This window comes from Lolium rigidum, chromosome 1 (assembly GCF_022539505.1).
Source record: "Lolium rigidum isolate FL_2022 chromosome 1, APGP_CSIRO_Lrig_0.1, whole genome shotgun sequence".
Classification (NCBI taxonomy): domain Eukaryota; kingdom Viridiplantae; phylum Streptophyta; class Magnoliopsida; order Poales; family Poaceae; genus Lolium; species Lolium rigidum.
Genome location: NC_061508.1, coordinates 241538207 through 241560524, shown reverse-complemented (window position 1 = coordinate 241560524; position 22318 = coordinate 241538207). Strand labels below are relative to the sequence as shown.

Here is a 22318-nt window from a genome sequence, read left to right as displayed (position 1 = left end):
TGTTCCTCGTGCTGTCTCAGATCCTTCCCCGACCTGCGGATTTACGGCTGTTGTTGTTCTTTTACATGCTGCAGCCTCCCTGCGCACCACCTGTTCGACGAAACGCCTCTGAGCTCTGAACCCCATGGCGGACGCGTCGGACAACGGGGGAATGGTCCCTGCGCCCGTTCCCCGCGCTCCCACCGATATCAGCGACCTCCCCGCAGATATCCTCCTCCGCATCATGTCCCACATGACCTCGCGCCAAGCCGTGCACACATGCTTGGTATCGCCGCAGTGGCGCTATCTCTGGCAGTCGGTGCCCCGCATCAACGTGTCTATCGAGGAGTTCTATGGCCAGCATAACAGCAACAACCATGTGGCCATTGAGGAGTCTCAAGGCGAGGATGACAACGATGATGATGGCATGTATATCGAGGAGGAGTCTCAAGGCGAGGATGATGACGATGACAGCATGTCTATCGAGGAGGAGTCTCAAGGCGAGGATGATGACGATGACGAGATGTTGACTGAGGAGGAGGAGGAGGAGGAGTCTGAAAGCGACGTTGAAGGTGATGACGAGCACGAGGTGTTGTTCAAGAGATTTGTCAACCGTTTGCTCGACCTCCGTAACCCCGTTACCCTGGATGAGTTCCATCTCAGATACAGCGTCAGCGACAACCCCCTCAACATGTCCTTGTCTCGCTCTCACCACGCCAACCGTTGGATCTCCTATGCGTTACAGTGCAATGCTCAGGCTGTCCAGGTTTCCAGTCTGTTCTATGAAGTGCAGCTACTTCCTGCTGTGTTCACTTCAAGCAGCTTGAATAGGCTGCACATTGACAATGCTATGTTAGCCCCTGGTTTCTTTAATCAGCTCCAAATGGGCTGCCCAGCATTGGAATATATGTTCCTACATGACTGCCTCACTACGGACCTTGACATTTTCTCCAGCTCACTCAAGGTTCTCATCTTCTCTGGTGATTTCACGTTCGACCATGATCACGGTGGCCAGGCTTGTATTTCAGCTCCAAGACTCATTTCTCTCTTCATGGAGGATGGTATTAAGGGGGACAGGCTGCCTATACTAACCAACATGCCATCACTAAAGACTGCATCAGTAGGGCTTTGTGCGGAAGATATCAAAGTTCGTGATGCCGATGGTATCAAGCAGTTTCTTGGGGGGCTCTGTCATGTTACGACTTTGGATTTCTCTTACTGGGATTCAAAAGTAAGTTTCTTGATTTGACATCAGTATTTGCGATGCCTCCTTTCTTTTTAGTACATCTCATTTCTCTTACTGGGATTCAAAAGTAAGTTTCTTGATTTGACATCAGTATTTGCGATGCCTCCTTTCTTTTTAGTACATCTCATTGATCTTGAGATATTTACCCATACCAAAAGCTGCTACCTAACCATGTCTCGTTTTTTTTTTTTGGTCTTGACGCCGAGTCATTGCATACCATAAGTGCAAACCTAGTAGCTTGGTAGGGTGATCAAATGTAGCTTCAGTTAGCATTACTTCAAAAAGATGTGAAAAATAAGGCAGCATATGCTCAAAAGATTATCATGAGAACCAACTATGACTGTTTCAGCAATTGTTATGACTCCCAATTCGTAAAATACAAATTGGACCAATCTAACAGATTATCATGAGAACCAACTATGGAGATTTAAGAAACATATTCGTCATGTTAATAATTTTCTCTCTAAGAAAAGGAAGAGTACCATTTTTTTTTATATGTACTATCTTTTACTAAAGTTATTTCTGTTTGTACTGCCATATTTTCATATCCATGTGCTCAAAAGATATATTCCTTTTTTTGTGAAAAAGATAAAGTACTTCTACCTGAAAGTTTTTTTCGCGGGCACTGAATCAGACAGTCACAGATTGTTAGCTCCCTCCTAATATTTTTGGCATGTTTGGCTGAATCAGAAAAATAAATTGTACAATGTGGCATGGGTTTGATGTTATGTCCTAAACCGTTGAATCATATGCAACTGACCATGGAAAAGAGTTTTCGATGGTGTCCAATATTCAGCAAATTTATAAACCTGACTCTTGATTGTTCGTTTGTAAAAAATAAGTTGTACAAAATGGCATGGATTTGATGTTATGTCCTAATCCTTTGAATCATGTGCAGCTGACCATGGAAAAGAGTTTTCAATGGTGTCCAATATTCAGCAAACTTACAAACCTGACTCTTGATTGTTCCTTTGTGAACGAGGACTTTTATGGACTGATAGTTTTCCTTCAGAACTCACCCAATCTACAGAAGCTAACTCTCTCAGTAGATAAGGTATGTGGTCTTCGCCACATTATGGATTATTCAGTGATGTTTATGCATGTATCGTAAATAAAAACCTATATTTTTTTCTATTGCTAGAGTGATACTGCAATTGCTGGTGAGCTAGAGGACAGATCATTTACATGTGAGCAGCTTCAGATTGTTGAAATCAGATGCTGGGGATCAAGTGAGATGCTATCCAGGGTGACTCAGTTTCTGCATGCTAATGGCATAAGGCATGATCAGATGCGTATCGTTGACCGGAGCTAAGTCCAATGCATCAGTCACCAGAAATAACTCTGATGTTTCAGGTCCCACTGCGGGTGAAATGACATGGCATCACACATTCACCTGTCATTGCAGGCAAACAAGATGTTCTCTTGAATCTACACTGGTTCGCTCTGGTTTATTCTGAATGAACATGTTTGCTTTACTTGCCTTTTTGTCGCGCAATGGAATCAACGTGATAAATTTGAAGCATTTTCTGTTGACGGCATGCTAGAACAACATATGAATTAGATGCGGCATCTTCTTTGCAGTGCCAAAAAAGATACTTCCGGGAGAACGTTACCTTGCATTACACATGCATGGATAATTGCCGTTCCGATTGGATCTTCTATTGCTCCAATGGTGTTTCTTTTGTTGAAACTTCTGCTAGTTCATTCGGAATTTATATATGTTCTATGGACTCATGTATTGTTGTCGTGAGATGCATGTGTGTGTAACACTGGAGAAAACTTTGCCTTGCTTTGTCCGTTTGTGAACAAGAGTTTTTCATGTCATGCCATCCTTTTCAAATTTCCTATTAAATGTTTTCTATTCTGGGATTAGGTTTTATGCCGCTCAACCTTTTTTATTATGTTCATGTTAACCATGTGATATAAAATTTTCTATTTAATCATTTTTGAAATATATGTCTGCGACTTTTCATTTCAAAACATAGTATATTCCCTGCATCCACTTACGGCTGTGTACAATGTTGTGTGTTCACATATAATAATATTGTCAACCGTACAAGACCTGCCTAAGAACAAAGGTCAACCGTATAAGTCTGCAAGAAATAGGCCAAAAGAAGTTGTTTGTTCCAAGTGGACAACCAGCTGCTGCCCTAGCTCGTAAATAAAAATACTCGCGCCGTCCTCAGATAAGTGGACATCTAACTCTATACTTTGTCTATAAAAGAGTGTACTTATATCTTCCTAATGTATTTTAATTGATTCTCTCTCATCTCACGGAAATCAAACCTAATAGTATTAAGCATATATTCTTCTTGCTTTCTATATGCACTTAGCTTATTGAAGGTGAAAATTAAAGAGGAGAGATGCATATTGCCAGTGTATTTTTCACTCTAGATGGAGGGAGCAAGCAGCTCTCACCCTCACCACCATCATCCCGCCTGCACGTGTAGACATCGATGTCGTTGCCCAATTGAAAGCATCTCACCTCATCCGGCCACCGTCACTATGAGATATCAGACCTAAATTGCGTCTCGAACAGACACCAGAAAAAACACGGGAGACCAAATTTTTTTTGCAGCAATACCCCATCGCGGCGCGATGCTCTATACACGCGGATTTTGGGCCGAGCTATTCAGTTCGTGCATTGTTGGCACGAGGGAACTTTGAGTTTTCTTTCCGCGGCAATTTCCAGACAACCTCGGCTAAATTAGGCGAATTTTTCGCACCAGGAGTACCACAACCCATAGGATCGCGTGTGGATCCGCTCGCAGGACCTCCGCTTGGGGCAGAGTGACAAACGGCCTAAAGGACGGCGGGAGGCCGATGTTGTACTGCTGTAGGCGGCAGGCCTGGCGGCGCTGAGGGTGCAGCTTGGGCGGCGCGGAAGGCGCAGCCCAGGCGCGGCGACACGACCGGGGAGAGGGAGGCCTGGGGCGGGGGTGAGCGGCGCAGGGCGGCGGCAGGGGAGTGGCGGTGGGCAAGCGAGGCAGAGGCTTGCGGGGCAAAGTCCTAGCAAGAAGAAGATTGAGGTGGGAAAGAAAATGACAAATGAATATTTTTTATAAAGAATATGCTTTTTTACAGTATGACTATAGCGGATCTGTTCAGCCGCACCGCTTTTCGCAAGAAAAAAGCGCCGATGCGGTTAACTCCATCCACGTTATGCTTATGCAGTTCAGCCGGATTGGGTATCTGGTGGAGATGCTATGAGAGATCATTCTCCTTCACAAATTGGATCTACTTGAGTCCCACAACTTCTATTTAATACACAAAAGCTTCCATTTGATGAAGAAATATGACCAGAGATGTGACTGCATTACTCAAAAGTAAAAGATTAACCTCGTCCTGATCTGACAAAAAAATCAAATTTTCTACTGTAGAATTTCTAGAAGGAAAATGATCCAAAGTTCCAAACCACGCGGAGGCACACGCGATCGTTTCCTCCGGGCCCTGCATCGTACGATCCAGCAATCCACCGGTCGTGCGCGATGGGTTCCCCCAACCAAAATTGAAAACGAGCAGGTCCCATCTTCTTTACTATTATACGAAAATCGATGGTGTTGGTAGGTTTAAAAAATTAAAATAAAACCAAAATAAAATTTGGTACATCAAATAAGCCGGTGTTCCGTTCCCATCGTACATAAAAAATCACCCGTCCCGTTCCTTCATTTGGTACTCCTCTTTGGTAAGTCAAAAAACCTCCCTCAAGCTTCCTGGATCAATCGATAAAAAAACCCGGTCCTTGAGTGGTTTCCTTTCCTAATTCAATCGCTAGACTACAAAACCTTGATCTCGGTGTCGGTTATGATTTCCAATCAAGGTTTCCTAATTTTATCCCTACAAAACCTGGACGCCGATGTGCATCGGTTCCCTTTCCTATATGGAAAAAGCTTGCGTTCGGTCGACCGAACAAAGAGAAAAGACCGGTTCCTTCGTGTTGCCGACACGCGAGACCCATTCCCAGTGGGCCCAAAGCACCACTTTCTCTTCTCTTCCAACCTTATCTTCTCTCCCCATCCAATTTTCTCTCCACCACAAGGTTCTGCTTCGTCTCCTTCGTGTGAGAGAACCACCAGGCCTCGCCGCCCGTTGCAGGCACCACTCCTCGACCCCATCACACGCCGCCATCACTATTTGCTTTCCTAACGTCGCCAGCCAATCCGTTACATGTTGAAGAGCTCGAAGCTGCGGGAGAGGAGAGTGTTGTGTGTGGGCATCCAAAGAGGCCGATCCTGCTGCTCCCATGCGAGGCCGGCCCTGCTCCTCCATCGCATCCAAGCTGCAAGGGGCTCAACGCCTCAACGGCGACATTTTGATGTGAGGTGACTCCGGCCGCCGCCGTTACTTCAAGCCACCACACTAGATGTTGGAAACTACTTTTGCCATGGAAGAGGCCCGAGCGATCTGTTGGATTCCTCGTCAATTCCTTTTGTGGAAATTGTTTTTTTGTTGGATTGGTTGCTGAATTTTATTGGAAATGTCTCTCCTTTGCAAATAGTACTAGCATACGAATTTTTCTAATGTTGGATTAGTTACTTTTGTTTGATCATATAGTTGTTGATTATTGCTGTAAATTAATAAGTGAGTTGTTGTAAAGATTTTTGACTTGGGAATTAATATTTTTTTGACTATTGCTGTAAAAACCAAACTTTTTTGTTGGATTTATTAACTATTATTGCAAATATAGCAGTGATTTGTTGTAAAGATGTTTAACATGTGAATTAATATTGTTGAATATTGTTGTAAAAACAAAAAAAAAATGTTGGATCTGTTATTGACTATTATTGTAAATACAACAGAGTTTTGTTGTAAACATTTTTAATATGCGAATTAATATTATTGAATATTGTTGTAAAAACCAAAAAAATGTTAGATTTTCTTATTTACTATTATTGTAAATATAACAACAATTTGTCGTAAAGATATTATGCAAGGATAGTATCGGAAATAGTATTAGTGCTAAAATTGTTGATTTTGTCAAAAAATCGGTGTGTATATTTTGTTAACATCAAAAAAAAAAATTAATAAGAATTGTTGTGAACACCCGACACCATCACATGATGGGTTCCAGTTAGATGACAAGTAGTATATCCACGCAACCTCGCCGAGCAGGAGCAGGAAAGCGACTTGAGTAGCTGACACAAGCCACATTAGCATAAAGCAACCCACCTGAGATCGTACCGCGCCAAATGCAACCGATTTTTTTGCTGCGCGTTGGCCGGCCAACGGCTTGCATTGCCCTTCCTATATCCCTATAGGATCCGATATGATTTCGAATCAACCTGGCAGGAAGGTGGCCAAACGAACCGCCCCGCTTACGGTCCCATCGTTACGCCGTCGACCTAATACGGGCTCCTTTGATTTAAAGGATAGGAAAAACATAGGAATAGGAAATGTATAAGATTGAAATGGCATGTCTACTTGAATCCTATAGGAAGATGAAGTGTGTTTGATTGTAGCAAAGGAATTTTTTCATGAGGTATGAGCTAATGTTTGTTTCCTATAGAAATTGCACTACAAGGTTCCTATAGGAATTTTTCCTATAGGATATATTCCTATGAATCAAACAACATGTATAGGAAATTTTCCCATAGAAACTAAATCCTACCCAATTCCTATGCTAATCCTTTGAATCAAAGGAGCCCGACATCTGTTGCTCCATCAATCCGTTCCTTGTTGCAGCGCCGAACCCAGTGTGCCTTCGTGTCGCTTACCTGTTCTACGTACACGGCTACGCGGAACCCAAGGGTAAGCGGCGGCGAGGACAATGGCCGTGTCGTGCGCAGCATTGCCAACAACAAGCACGATTCCGATCCAAAACGTGTTGAAGTCAAAAACCTCGTGCCAGCAATTCCTCACGAATTGGTCCTTGCCGGATAATCACGGAATCCTGTGGAGCAGCGCCGCAATCTACGTGGCGTCGCTGTCGTTATTAAAGGCCACACAACCTCGCGTAGCTCCCTTGCACGTCAACTTTGCACCTCCATCTCCTTCCCATTCACGCCCGAGCCACTTCCTCTCCGCCTTGAAGTATCAGAGACCCTGCGACGTGAGCGACCTAGATGAGACGGCCATCGTGGTATCGCCGCAGAGGGATGTCTCCACAGGGGACCCGTGGCGGATTGTGTCATCTGCACTACGGTCTCCGGAGCTCAACGTCGGGTAAACTGCGCGCCTTGCTGCCGCGACGCAGGCACGTGTTCCAGGCCGACCAGGTGCATCGACAAGTATCTCCACTTGCACACCTCCTACCCGCTCATCCTCCTACTCTCGCGACCAGGCTGCTCCGCATCTGCACCGGCACCAGTGTAGGCGCGCCAGATGGCCACGCGCCGCTGGAGACGGATGCCACGGCGACCCGAAACCTAGCTTCCCCGGGGGACGCTCTTGCCGTAGATGGAGAGGAAGCCACATGGGAGGAAGAAGCTTTGGCTTCCTTGGATGTGGCCATGGTCGCATCCTTTTTGGAGATAGGGGCCACGCCGGAGGAAGAAGCCTAGCCTATTGGGATCCAGCCATGGGTGCTGCGACGATGACGCCATTTGCAAGCGCTAGTTCCGCAGCCCGCTGCTATTGGCTATCGTGGGTGCTGCCAATGGCGTCACGCAGTGCTCCAACCGGCTACAGCGGTTGATGCGAACCATTGGCGGTAGTGCTGCCCACCAGCGATGGCAGATGCTTCCATTGGTGTCGGGCGATGCTGCAAACGATCAACGACGGTGCTACCGACAGTCAGTAGCGCTGCTGCAAGAAGCAAATGACGGTGCTGCCAGCCGAAGTTGGGATGGTGCTGGCGGGGCGCCGATGAGTAGTTCACGATGCTACAATTTTTTTGAACTTTTTGTTGCAAATGGTCAGTTGCTTGCTACAGGTACAAAAGTGGTTCCTTTAGTACAAACTTGTTGCTACAAGGTCTCCGGCAATGTGCTTCAATAGCACAAAGTTTTTGCTACCAAGTCTCCGGCAGGGTCTCTGCCGAAATTTCCGGCGAGCCTCCAACGAGATTTGCGTCGGACTAGTCTTTTTTTTATTTCTAGGCAAACCGTCTTTTTTTGCTTCAATAAAGTGAAAGCGGAGCTTTTTTTAACTACGATGAAGCAAATCCAGAATTTTGATAGAAATTGGACACGTGTCACGCTGTGGATTAGGAGACTGGGAAGAGAATATCCTCCCGGAGGATTTCTAACATTACCCTTTCTAGAAACATACTAGAGAATAATCATAAGTGGTTTAAGATTGTGGGGAATTTTCAGCTCATTTGGATTAGCGGTTTGAGAGAATCATTTTTTGAAATTTGATGGCTAAATTTGAGCCTATTTCAATTCAAAATTACCAAATTATCAAATAAGATCTACAAAACCATAAGTGGTGATCGAACTATTGCGGAAACTTGAAAGTTCCAAAACAGTAATCCCTCCATTCCAATAAAAAAGGCATATAAATAGAGTACAAAACTTAGTAATATAGACAATATATACAATAAAGTATATATGTTAGCTCGAGCAGAGCCGCCTCCAACGGGCGCGACGTGCGGATGTCAAAGCCCGGATGCGCTCTGACAACGGCACCGGACCCTCCTCAGGTCACGCCGATGGCTAGTAGTATGCCGCGCGACTGCAAGTAACCCGGTCGCGCGATGGCGAGTAGGTACGGTCATCATAGATTTAGGTTAACTCGACTAACCATCTTTGTAAAGACGGTCCGAGGGATCCAAGCGGCGGGCCAGGATAGCGCTCCCTGGTGGAGACTTCCTCATCCCGCCGCCGGCGTTCGACAAACTCGGCCACAGAGGAGTTCCACTGGATTCTCTGCGCAGATGCCTCCGCCGCATCCTCGCCTCCACACGTCTACTCCTTTGCCGCCACGCGCGCCATCTCCGCTGCCGCGACCGCTGCCGAGTCGGCGTGGTAGCGGACCCTGTCCCTCGTCGTTGCTGACACCGCGTCGTCCCTCGCCGCGATGGCCTCCTCCAGTTCGCGGTTCTCTAGGTCAATCCATGTGTGCTCCCGACCCTTCCACGCGACCGCCTCCAGGCCGGACCGCACGTACGCCTGCCTCATGGCGTACGCATCGCTGCAAGCTCGCGCCTCCACCGCCAGAACCTAACGGCGAGCAGCATCCTGAGGGAGGCTCTCAAACGAGGCGAGCAGCGCCTGTTGCTAGGCGGTCACAAACGTGCCTCCTCATCGCCGTAGGGGAGGAAGTCATTGCCACCGCCGTCCTCCTCCTCATCATCGACGCTGGGGGGGGGGGGCATCTCCGTTCTCGCCGCTACGAGCTCTGCCCCGGCCTCCGAGAGCTCCGCCTGGAGGTCGTACATGGTCGCCTCCGCCGCCGCCTCCACCCTGGCCTCCACAACCTCCGCCTCCAGCTGCTCGGCTTGGCGGCCGTATGCGGCCATCTACTCCTCCACGAATGCCTCCGTCGCATGGAGGGCGGCGAGGCCTAGATCATCCGGGTAGGCGCGGCGGGCCATCTCAACAAGGCGAGCCCAGGTGCGGTCGTGCTCGGCCATGGATGATTTCTATGGTTAGGTTGAGGTGTGCCCTTCTCGCCCGCCGGCGTCGACAATATATAGCGGGACGGGAAACGCCGATCGTGCACAAGCCGTTTCCCACGCGCGAAACGGCGACGAAATGCGCCAACCTATTGACCACGCGGGAACTGGTAATCGTCAGCGGCAGATCGCCACGGGATGTTAAACCGCCAATACCGAGCTTGACACTCTCAGGCAGAAAAAATAGGTCGACCCGTTGAGAATACCACAACGCAAACGAGCCGACCCAAATAGTCACGCACGGTTACTTTTGGCGTGTGTTTTGCCGTCGGCCCCTTGAACTAAGCAGGACCGCAGAGGGTCTTCTGATTCCTTCTTGTTATCATGGAAGGACTCTTGTCTCCTTGCGCCAACTTGATTTACAAAATAAAAATCATACTATTAAGATGTATGTATATAAAAATAAAAATTACAAGCTTCGTGCTGAAGAATAAGACTTACTAATAACTAGCTATCTAAAAAGACTTTGAAACAGGGAGGTAATACTGCTCTAAGCTAGCGTCAAGAATTGGGCCTAAGCAAGCAACGTCCGGTGTGGACTAGCGCCGCCGCGACAGCCTCCTGAAGAAAAATAGGCAGCGCTCGCCGTCACCGCCGTCGTCTCTCCGGCACGTGTAGAGATCGATGCGGTGGCCCGCCGAAATGCCGCTCGCCTCCGCGAACCGGAGCCACCCGGAGCCAATGATCCGGTACGTCCGGCTGGAAGGGCGGTAATGGATGTGGGCCGCCTCCTCGACGCCGCCGGCGTTGAGGAGCGTGACCGGGATCTTGGCGTGGCCGAGCTCCGCCAGCTCCGGGAAGAGCTCCGGGATGGGTCCGCCCCGCACCGTCGTATCCATGAGCAGCAGCCGGCGCTGGCCCGGATGGACGTCGGACGGCCCCACGTGCTTGGCCAGCGCCCAGGAGGCGTCGTGCACGCCGACGCCGTCCATGGCCTCCCGGTGACGCGCTTCTCGCGCTGGATGGATGCGAGGACGCTTCATGTTGCCGACGACGTCCGAGCACCGAGGGCGATGTGATGGTTATACTTATAATTATATGGGAGAGTTCTGCCTCGTCGTGCGATGCGAACACACATATGGAGTCGGTTTGCTTGCACGACCGCGTGGCTTCTTGTTTGAAAAGATATGAGATCGGATCTCGTACTCTATTCGAACTCTGCAATGTTTATCGGAGCAGAGTTGTAATACAACATCGCTTCAACAATTATGTAGACCGGTTTGTACTCTACTCGTCCATGTATTGTACTACCACGATTCAAGATCGTCACGTACGTCGAGCCTGCAAAATGCAGACAACTGGTCAAGCACAATCTACTTTTCGTTATACGCAAAAAAAAAATCTACTTTTTGTTTTTTTTAGTCTATTGGCATTTAAAAAAAATCGAGACAAAAGAGATTTACCTCATTCATTAATTATTAATTAAGAAGTGAGTCCGCCGTTTTTTTGAGAAAACCGAGCAAAAATCTGGCCAACCTACACGAGCAGCACATCCACACAAACCCAGAGTGGCGACTTACACAAAAATAACCCTTTGTGGGAAAAAAACGCACAAAATTGACCTTCCGACCAAACTATTTCACGCCTCTAACCCTTTTGTGTGGCGCCTTGCGAAGGACGCCACACCTGTCTATTTGGCGCCCGTGGGAGCGACACCACACATTGTTAGGAGGCAGGCTCGAGCCGCCAGAATGGGTGGCACCCTTGCAAAGGGAGCCACACAGAAGGGTGTGGTGCCCTTGCGAAGGCCGCCACACAAAAGGGTGTGGCGCCCTTGCGAAGGGAGCCACACAAAAGGGTTAGAAGACTAAAATAGTTTGGTTGGAAGATCATTTTGTGCAATTCTTATCTAAAAGGGTCATTTTTGTGTAAATCCCCACCCACACTCAAGCCTAATAGAGCCACACGAACTATAGCCAACACAAGAGACTATAAAGCAAAGTGAACGAACACTTCAGACACTCTAATACCGTGTCGACAAAGATAAGCCATGACAATGGGATGTGAATTCCGGGTAGGCAACAATCAAGATGGCGAAAATATCGAAAACCTCTCTGACGATGATAGCTCCGCGCACATCACAAGTAGGAACCACATACCGGCCAAACTCAGACAAGAGAGACAGTACAACATCAACAATATCACTCTTCTCAAGAAGCCACTTGTCTATTGGCAATAGTTATCTTTAAAAATGTTAAGCTTCATGCACTAGCCACTTGAACCAAAAGTCCGAACTAATGAAAAGGGCTAGGCAATCTACTTTATACACGTCAACACTCCCTCTCACGTGTGATGGGGAGACGAGAAGACAAGTCAACACGTGTAGAGAGGCAAAGAGGCAGCGGGAGGCTGGACACACACGGCAGGAGGATGCGGGGATTTTTTAGAATAAATTGTGAAAGCCAGGATTTGAACTCGAGACATGGGGCTCTGATACCATGTTAAGCTTCATGCACTAGCCACTTCAACCAAAAGTCTGAACTAATGAAAGGGGCTAGACAATCTACTTTATACACGTCAACGAAAAAAAAGTATTTCCTCCATTTATAAAAGAATGTCTTAACTTTATTAAAATTTTAGAGAAGGTGTATGCCTTCTTGTAATGCTGGTGGCAAGGATACCATGCACGGCTTATTTAAGTGTACCGGAGTGATGGAGATTTAGGACCTGCTGGGTTTGAAAGAGATCATTGATGAAGCACTAGACAAGATGTTCACACACCCCGCTACCGTCATTTGTGGAGTATGTCATAAGATTCATGGTTCAAAAGCACTAAATAAATATGGTTTTTAAAATCACAATCAACATATTAACAGTAAATTGTTTGTAAATCATTTTCTTAACAAATTAATTATACTTTGAGGGTAGTTCGATCAGACACGATTCTGACATTTTAGGGAACAGAAATAAAGAGCAAGACCCATCACCAAATCGAACTGCAAACAGATGGCGGTTAACCGTTTTCACCTCGTCCTCTCCCGGGCGACAGGCGGCGGCGAAAATTCCCTCCAATCTCTACCAGTGAGAGCGCTGGTCCCCTCTCTCTCCGCTTGCCGCTCCAACGGTAGGAGGAAGGGGGGCCTCGTTCTTCTGTTCTATAGTTAGGGTTAGAGTTTTGTCTGTTATGGTGCGTTGTTAGGATGGTGGGAGCAGCGCTTAGGCGAATAATTTTTTGTCTCAACTCCATTCCTACACCGGCGACGATCTTCACGGCGGCATCTTGGAGTTGATGATCGCGTGTGTTTGGCGATCCTTCAGATCGGCAGCTAGGTCTTCTCGTCGTTCTTCAGATCTTGCGAGATCTGTTTATCGACGTGTCGCCAACGTTCGACGTTATCTAGGGATCGGGGTGAGGTGGATGATCGGGAGCGAGGATGTTGATCCGCAGGTGATGGATCTGGCGTTATTCCCCGACTTCGCCGATAGGGTGTGGTGGATCTTGGTCCAAGACAACACAGGGACGTCTCCCGGTTGACGTGCATAGCAACATGTGCCTTAGAGCATCTCCAACATAGGCGCTATAAAGCGGCGCGCTAAAACGTCTTTGCAGCGCGATACATGTTGTGAAGTGTATATGTGGATTGCCTAGCCCTTTCCATCAGTTCGGACTTTTGGTTCAAGTGGCTAGTGCATGAAGCTTAACATGGTATCAGAGCCCAGGTCTCGAGTTCAAATCCTGGTTTTCGCAATTAAGCCTAAAAATTGTTGTTGCCCCCCTCTTTAGTCACCGCTGTTTCGGTGTGCTCTTCTTCTTTCACGTGTTGACTTTCTCTTCTCCCGTCACACGCGAGTGGGGGTGTTGTGAAGTGTATATATGGATTGCCTAGCTCTTTCCATCAGTTCGGACTTTTGGTTCAAGTGGCTAGTGCATGAAGCTTAACAATACATCCTCATATAGCATGCGGCGCCGGTTTCTCCTCCACCAGAAGTGTTAAAAAGTCGTGAGCCAAAATACTCAAATCACCCCTAGCAGGGCGCCCTAAAATGCAGTGCCACAAACACGATTTTGCAAAAAAAATAGCACAAAATAAGATCTAGAAAATAGGATAAAACTAGTTTAGATAGAACAGAAAATTGAGATGATTCATATGTTTACAAACTAATAAACCTTATCTAACAACTCGACATCAGACGAGTCCGGTGTCGTGGTTGACACCAGTGTCAACGAGAACTGATCGGCCCAACAGGCATCGTTGTCGGAGATGGTCTGTGGACCTTCCATCTGCGCCTCAATGCAAGCGCGCCTCACCGGCTTATCGGCCCTCCGGAAGAGGCGGTCCTCCTTCCTTCTGCGCCGCCTTGTGTGTGGCGAAGTGTTTCTTCTCGGCGACGACGTCCTCGGGGAAGCGGGCGCCCACTCGAGCCGTGCGCTCGTCCCGCTCGGCGATGATATGACGGCATTGCTCCTCCTGCGTGACGAGGCACGGCGGTGGTGCGAGGTCCTCGGCCTACTGGCGCTTCCAAACCTCGTGAAAGTTCATAGACTGGCGCGGGCGCCTGAGCCGCCAACCCACGGCGTCGCACACGCCTCGTGCGCGGTCTCGAACATGCCGAGGCCGATGCGCTCGTCGCCGGCCCGGATCTCCGTGTAGAAGGTTCTGTTGGAGCGCTCGCGGACGCCACGGTACCTTGAGCACGAAATGCCGTCACGGCGCGGAAGCGGTAGGGGAGGGGAAAGGCGCGCTGAAATGCCATGTGGTTGGAGGTTTTATAGAGCACGTGCTCACCGCGCCCAGAAGAAAGCGCGCGTCGCTGCTTTTTCCCGTAGGCGGTAATTTTTTTTGTTGCGCCTCACTGCTTTTTCCCATAGGCGGCGGTTGATTTGGCACCTCTGTTGGAGATACTCTTTGTACTGCTTGCAGCGGGCCCATTCTGTTGGAGATACTCTTTGTACTGCTTGCAGCGGGCCCATTCATCGACTCATAGCTTCGTTGGCAATGGTGCTTATTTGGTCTATCTTTTAGTTTCCTCTGTCTTTTAGTTTCCACATTTGTATGTTCATGTAACATGATTTGATTTTCTGTTGATGAAATATGTGGTTGCTCTCAAAAAAAAAAAAAATCTAACTGCAAACAGGAGGTGGAATGATCAATACTACTAGTAATAAAGTAAGCCGCTGATTCAAAACGCGCCATGAATCCATCTAAGAGAAAAGGATTCACGCGAAGAAACTGTCTCACTAACTGCAGTTCAAATTCAGAGCACGCAAAATTTTCAGAATGTTACACCGGAACCAAAATTGTGCTATCATATCTCAAACGAGTAATTGCAAAAAATCTGAAAGCCGAACTGTATCCCCTTTCTTTACTCATAGGGGTGCATCTGGTATGCACAAACATTTCTAAAAGCCCACCGCAAAACTATCAGAACGCCCTCCTCTACTTTCTTGCTAGAGATTCTGCTTTGTGATCACTACCAGTGGTCACAGTATAACCAGCTCCAACCTGAAATTATTTCACAAATACAGCATCATACAATAAATTATTTCAAAGTGGACTTACTGTTACAATGGTTAAATGTAAATTTAATTCATTTTTATTTCGTTACAACAACTAACAGCATCAGTTGATGTGACAATATTCAACATAACTGAAGTTCTTCTCCCTCAAGTTTCAATTACTAGAGTACAAATTGGTCAGATGAAAACACATACCTGGCAATCTTTCAAAACAGCACGCTCTTGAAGTTGCACATTATTACATACAACAGAGCCTTGAATGTGACAGCCATCTTCAATAACCACATGGTTCATGACAACAGAATTGACAATCTGTGACAACATACGGAAATAAATAGTTTCGTAAAACAGAACTCACTTTTGCGGTAAAATGGCACGCTAGCTTTGCAAGAATGGTTGTCACAGAGAAAAGGTTTGCAATAATGTAACCATGGTACAGAAAGGTGCCAGCTTGCAGAATTCAGCTAGGTTGGATGCTAATTTTACAATGATGTATCAGCAGGATGTAGTAAGGGCAACATGATGAGGTGCCAGAAATAAACTAGATACGGCCAACTAGATCTTAGCAACATCCAAGAAAGAACTTATAAAATTAATCCCACAAGCCATACAGTAAGAACTAAACAAAAACAGAATGCAACTCAACAAAATTATGGATGAAGTACTTGTTCCTCTGCACGACAGGCTCTATTTCAGCAAAGGATTAATGCTAAATGGGCTGGTTTAAATTGTATGTTATTACACAAATTGTCACACTGAACTTAATACACTCGATTGGACAATTTCACGACTTAACTGTAAACCTCACTAAATAATGGTCCTGTTTCATCTCCAATCAAATTTTAAAGACATTACAGTCAAACAAGAAGGCAACACAGGACCTTCACATTTACACAATTGTAGTACCAGCAAGCAGAATGCTATTAAGGTACACACACAATTGCAGTACCAGCAAGCAGAACGCTATTAAGGTACACAAGCATCATTTCAGTAAAAAAAAATTTACAAGAAACCAGCTAGGAAAAATAAAATATTGCTTTTTACCTTCACATTCGAACCGAGTCGACAATGACGGCCTATCACAGATCGCTTGACACTACATTTGTCACCTAACTGTGAACCCTCAGCAAGCATGCATTGTGGCCCGACCTAACAAACCATAAGGCACAAGGGAGATCAGTTGCAACTAATCTACCATAAAAAAAATCACAAAACATACTCATAATATAAGCAGTATTAACATGTGCTTATCAATACCACAGCCAGCATCATCCACCATAAATATGGAATCAAGTGGGTTTGAACTTATGAAATAGATTACGATAACAGATAATTCTAAGGATCCAGTCTTGTAAGGAGAGTATATATGGAAAATAGGTAAATTATACTCTCTCCATCCCATAATATAAGATGTTACTACAATCAATATAATTAGGGAGTATATGCATATAAGAACACAAACCAAAAGTACACAAACACGTTTTTTCTGGAATGTTGTAGGATAATGTGGCATATTGTCATGACCTATATTGTTTCCTTGGTTATTATGTATTACAAATAAACAAGAAAGTGTATTATGTAACTGAGGTAAAATAGCAAGGCTTAAATTTGAGTACTGTCATAACATTAATACCATAGACCACTTATTTGAGCCTTCAGATTGATCAATACACTATGCTATCTTTGATCTAACTCATCAAATGCTCATATATAAGACATCTCTACTTGCATCCAATATTACATTTTTAGCATTCATTCATTTAAGGTATTTGCAGGCAACCAGCCGTAGATGCTTGTAATGAATAAGTATGAAATTAGACTCACTGTAGTCTTCGATCCAAGCACACAGGATGGGTGGATGATGTTATTATGTGAAGAGAAGGAATAACCAGAGAGATGACTAGCTTCCCCTATAACCTGTGATATTGTGAATTTGTGATTAGCATAACTTTCAAGCAATACCCAACACTAAAACAATACAAAAAAACACGAAATGGATGGTTGTGTTGGATCCTTACATCTCGGTTAATATCACAGTACGCCTGAATGGAGTTCAAACGGTGGCAGTACTTGTTTTTACCAGCAATGTAGACACAACACCTATGTGTCTCACCACCTGAACTTGATAGTAAATCTTGCTTGAAAGCAGATGGTGCAATTGCACGATGTTGTGACAAGCACTGTAAATTACTGTTGGGCGGAACTATAACATTCCCAGTTTCATCAACTATTGTTCCTTCACCTCCTGATGGAGCTGATCTCTATACAAATTTGGGAACAGTTAAATAGCGCCTAGGACAATCTCAGAAGAAAACAGTGCTTCGGAAAACCATTATGCATTAAGCACGAACTTACCAACTGGCTCCTCACTAAGTATGGGAGGACTTCAAGTCTAATGCTACGGTATGTTTCTTTCTTTTCCAGTACATCCTGCAATGTTGTCCTGTGACCAGCAGTATATATCAAGAGATTGCTGAGTGAGAGTGCTTATAAAGACATGAGATAAAACAAGTTTAAGACAAAATAGGCCAACCTATTGAAGGCATAAAGATGGGCATCCATCAGGTCACTTCGAATTTCCATCTGGCAAAAGAAAGGCAGGGTATATGTTAAATTCATCAGTGAATAAACATCTGAGCTCAATACTTTTGAGATTTCTATAATTATGTTAAATCAAATAATGCTAGGAATAAAATTAAGAGCTTCGGTTATCACTAAAAACATGATGGCCACCAACAAACTGCAACTGTTCTTAAAACGCCACAAAAATAACATCTCCTAACTCATTGGAGGTATTATCATTGCAAGTTATGCCCCAAATTTTCAACAAATCTGAATTTGCAACAAAATTACAGCCATTATATGCAGAGAAAAATTAAGCTTGTAAGCTTGCAAGGAGTAGCTCTCATCCCAAGAAGGAAAGAGTGCCTATTTAGCTCATGTCCTCAGAAAATTTCCCTGCCTTACTTCAGTCAATTGGTTCACCTCTTGTAGTGTGCAAAATATTCACCACAAGAAACACAAAAAATATTTATTTGGTCCACATTTTCAACAAACAATTATTAATCACTCACTCATTCCAGCACATAGATATAAACTGTCCAAATTTCACTCCACAGTGCATAGTAATATCCTGCCGAGGAAACAGTATAATTTATCTTCTTTCAATGTAAAAAGGCAACAAAATTTACTCATATTATGTACAGATGATGTATTGTCCTGTCAGGGGCAGACTGAAGTACAGCTGAGTGGGGGCAATGGCCCCCACTCAATTTTTAAAGTTTAGGTGTAATTGTATTATACTTTAAGGAAAAAAGTTTTAAAAAACGCTCATCTGAATTGCCCCACTGAACTTTTTGCCTAGGTCCGCCCCTGCGTCCTGTGTAAATGCCTCAGTAGTTTTAAATGGTTCTGAACGCAGTGGACTAGCATAAATAAATGACCTGAAACTTATTCACAAGTTGCTAAAATTTTAGTGAAGTACATTTGCTAGAACAGCACGACCATGAGCAACTGTAAAAATGGAGACACCTAGATCCTGACAGTTCTGTCTAGCATGACAAAGTTATTATGTGGCTGTTAATCGTAATATCTAGCCAGGAAAACGCACCCAAAAACAGAATAACTGCTCAGAAAAAAAAAAACAGCAGAAAGTAACTGGTTTGGCTAGTTTGTCTGGCTAGTTTGATCGGTATGTGGGACTCGGTACGGTAGAGAAAAACAGTTGCGCAATAGGCCATTTCATGTATACACCATGGCAAATCAGACAAGCTGAAGGGCGGAACACCCAACCTAAGTTAATCTGCTCCAATTCAACATGCAGTACACCTCAGGATCATAAAGGCATGACCTAGTACTACATAGTGATCGTGCGGATAACACTTCCAGCCCATATGCAAGTGGCACATCTGCCTCTATCCCTCAGCCACGCCATCTCTAGTCCACGATGCAAGACGAAGATGGCATCACCAGCGACCATAAGCCCATGTGGATTTAAGTTTAGGAGGTTATAGCACTTCGAGCAGTCCATCCTGTTTACTACTGTGGAGTCCTGCCGGCTTGTCAAGGGGTTTGTTTGTGCAACATGGGATTTAGTTACTGAATGTTGATACCATATGATTCTTTGACATAATTTATCTACCCCAGCGTGATTAGGTTCATCTCCATTTTAGTGACAGTCTTCCTCAAATAAGGAAGACGATTGACTTGATTGGTCAAATGATGTAACACCATTTGCCATCCCAGTACATTTTAGATTTGGAAGTGCAAGTATGAAGTATCTGTTGCTAGGTTCTTCTGACTATTCTTACATTACTCTCAATGTATAGCAGTATGGCACGTTGAAACCCTGCACCAAATTAAGTGAGATTGCTTGACAGCAAGTTACTGTGGCATGGGTTAATTCGTCCAGCCTTCTAGCTTCTAAACCTGTAAGCATGTGAAGAACTAAATGCCTGAGCTTAGGTGCCACCATCATGCCTAGCGCCTAGCATCTTTTAGAACACTGGTTTGAAACACGATGTTCTAAGCAAGCATGGCATCCAGCCTTCCACTTGTTAGTTGTTTCTTTGATCTTCCATACTGAAAATTCATCGTCATATTGTTCCACGCATTCATGTTAATTTTGGTAAATATGGTATTTACTGAACACTGAAACAGTTAAGTTATCACTGAGACTGATCATAGGTTTATTTAGTAATTCTGGTATGTAGTTTCAAATACTACCATATTTCAATTACTATAAATACTGCATGACCTCCCATAGTTATTTGTAGGACTCAAACAAAGATATAATAAACACAAGTATACTGCACACCAAACTAATTATGGACGGCTTGTATTCCGTGGCATGTGATAGTGTTATAGAACATAAGGTGTGGCAATGAAAAGTGAAAACACAAAATGCGGTTAGGAAACAAGCCAACATTACCTGACCTACAGCTCGTATTTTTCTCTTATAAACTCGAACATCCTTTTCAACATCAGTTCCTACAAGTAGTATTTGACAAGCATAAGGATTTTGAATGACAGCTATTACCTAACTAAAGCAAAAACAATAAAATAAGCAAACCTGATACAATATGCAACAAGAATTGCCTTGTTATGTCAAGCCCCACTATGTTCAATCGCGATGGTTTTTTAGCCTTATCTTTCCCTCCTGAAGAAGCAGCATCTGAAGGACCACTAACAGGAACATAACACAGTAAAGCAGTAACAGCTGCACCATTTCTTCTATGGGTAGCAGCAACAGCTCCAGGAAGCACATCGGTTACTAGGTCACCGCTAATCACCTATTAAAACAAGGCAAATGCATTAGCATCTTGATTACTCCCAGCACGCATATACTTTTACGTTCCTGAAAACGTGGAAAAGCCCTGGCATTACCAAAACATCATTCGCGACCAGCCTCTTTGAAATAGCTCGCAATGCACCAGCAGTTCCAATGTCCTCAGTAACTGCAACTACCTACACAAGACAGAAAGGAGTTACCTCCAGACAGCTGAGAATATTTCGCCTACAACATATTACCCCATTCAAATGCGAAAAGAAGCTAAGAAATAAAAGAAAACACACACCTGAAGAAAAATTAATTAAAAACAGATATGAACTAAAGCAGAAAATCCTAGTATTTTAACAACTTGATTAGCCCTTTACAACATTCGTAGACAGAATATGCCAATTATGATTCTTACACAAGCTATTTTAGTTTAATAGAACACTCATATGAAACTCGTTCATTCTATAGGAAGATGTTTACAGGTCCGTAAAATGCAGGATACCACGCAAGGAGAAGATTGGAAACTAGTATCCCGTATTAGATTAAAAAAATTATAGTGAATCACCACTATGTAGCATACATGCACCTAAAAGAGTTAATAGAAAATAAACTTTAACTCAAGTAGCTCAAGTTACTGAAAAATATAGGATTTTAACAACTTGTTCTAATGTCATACTATCCGCCAAAACAGCCCACTGAAGTGAAACTCCACTAAACAACACATCAAAAGGAGTTGATCCACAAAAGTTGGCAATCACAAGAGATGCTTTCATTTAACAGCAAGCACAATTTTTGTGAAGTAAGCATAATTGAGGCAACCATAAGCCTATTCACTACCAAGTCAAAACTACATGCCAAGCTAATGCAGCAAGAAGCTTCTAATGGGATGAGAACTAGATGATCCTAACAACAAAGGTAGCATCATCCAGAGTGTTGTATTTGAAGCGGGCAAACACCAAATCGGCCTCAAACTTACCTCCACGAGGAGGCGGTCCAAGTATGCACTAGAGATCCACGCTCCGACGAGGCGAGCCGCCTCTTGTCCCTCCACGACCTGCAGAAAACACACGGTCGCATTAGCGAATAGCGCCCAACTTGGGAAGGAATTGAAGAAGTCGGTCGCTTGCTCACCACGATGATGTCCTTGAGGTCGCTGGACTCGAGGAGATCGAGCACGTAGGAGATCGCCGGGCGGTTAGCTACGGGGAGGAGGGCCTTGGGGACGTCCTGCGAGAAGGAGAAGAAGAGGAGGAGGATTAGTTAGGGTTATCGGTGTGACGGGCGGGGCATCGTGCTCGGGACTGGACCTTGGAGACGAGGGGCGAGAGCTTCTCGGAAGTGCCTCCGGCGAGGACGACAACCTGGAAGTCCATATCCCCGGCGGCGGCGGTGGCGGCGGCGAATGAGTTCGCCGGGGAGGGTTCTGGGTTCGTCTCCTTCCGGCGGCAGTCAGTACTCAGTGCCAAGATGGGAGTTTTCGGATTCGCTTTCTGAATAATTTTTGCCTATACGCTTTCTGAATAGTTAAGGCACAATGTGATCTCAAAAAGAAAGTTAAGGCACAATTTGGGCCCAACTTGGAGATTGTTTTTGATAAGTGTGCTACAGAAATTACTATGGGTTGGATTCTTGCTTCTCGAAACTTGATAGTATTTCGAACATTTTTCATCTCCCTTTTAAGATTTGGGCGCGTACGAATCTAGGGTTTTTTCTTTGTTGCATCCAAATGACTAACCGGTATCTGAGGAGAGGAGACGATGGCCAATCTAAAACCAATCTAGGTTTTCCGTTTGACTCGCC

The 22318-nt window shown here is 45.0% G+C and overlaps 1 protein-coding gene and 1 long non-coding RNA gene across 2 annotated transcripts; one reads left to right on the top strand and one right to left on the bottom strand.

Moving 5' to 3' along the window:
• Window positions 1-1143: 1143 nt before the first annotated feature.
• Window positions 1144-2527, top strand: LOC124683400. The gene is made up of 3 exons (XR_006996679.1): window positions 1144-1210; window positions 2124-2279; window positions 2367-2527. It is a non-coding gene; the product is annotated as an uncharacterized LOC124683400 (long non-coding RNA).
• A 12375-nt stretch (window positions 2528-14902) lies between these two features.
• Window positions 14903-21998, bottom strand: LOC124691877 (translation initiation factor eIF-2B subunit gamma-like). The gene is made up of 13 exons (XM_047225161.1): window positions 21826-21998; window positions 21650-21745; window positions 21495-21572; window positions 20626-20706; window positions 20312-20531; window positions 20171-20229; window positions 17774-17823; window positions 17596-17683; window positions 17259-17501; window positions 17065-17157; window positions 16285-16389; window positions 15436-15552; window positions 14903-15226 (listed from the first exon to the last, which is right to left on the bottom strand). Exons 1-13 carry the CDS (start codon window positions 21889-21891, stop codon window positions 15161-15163), a joined length of 1362 nt encoding a protein of 453 aa, XP_047081117.1. The 5' UTR covers window positions 21892-21998; the 3' UTR covers window positions 14903-15160.
• Between the last annotated feature and the right edge of the window lie 320 nt (window positions 21999-22318).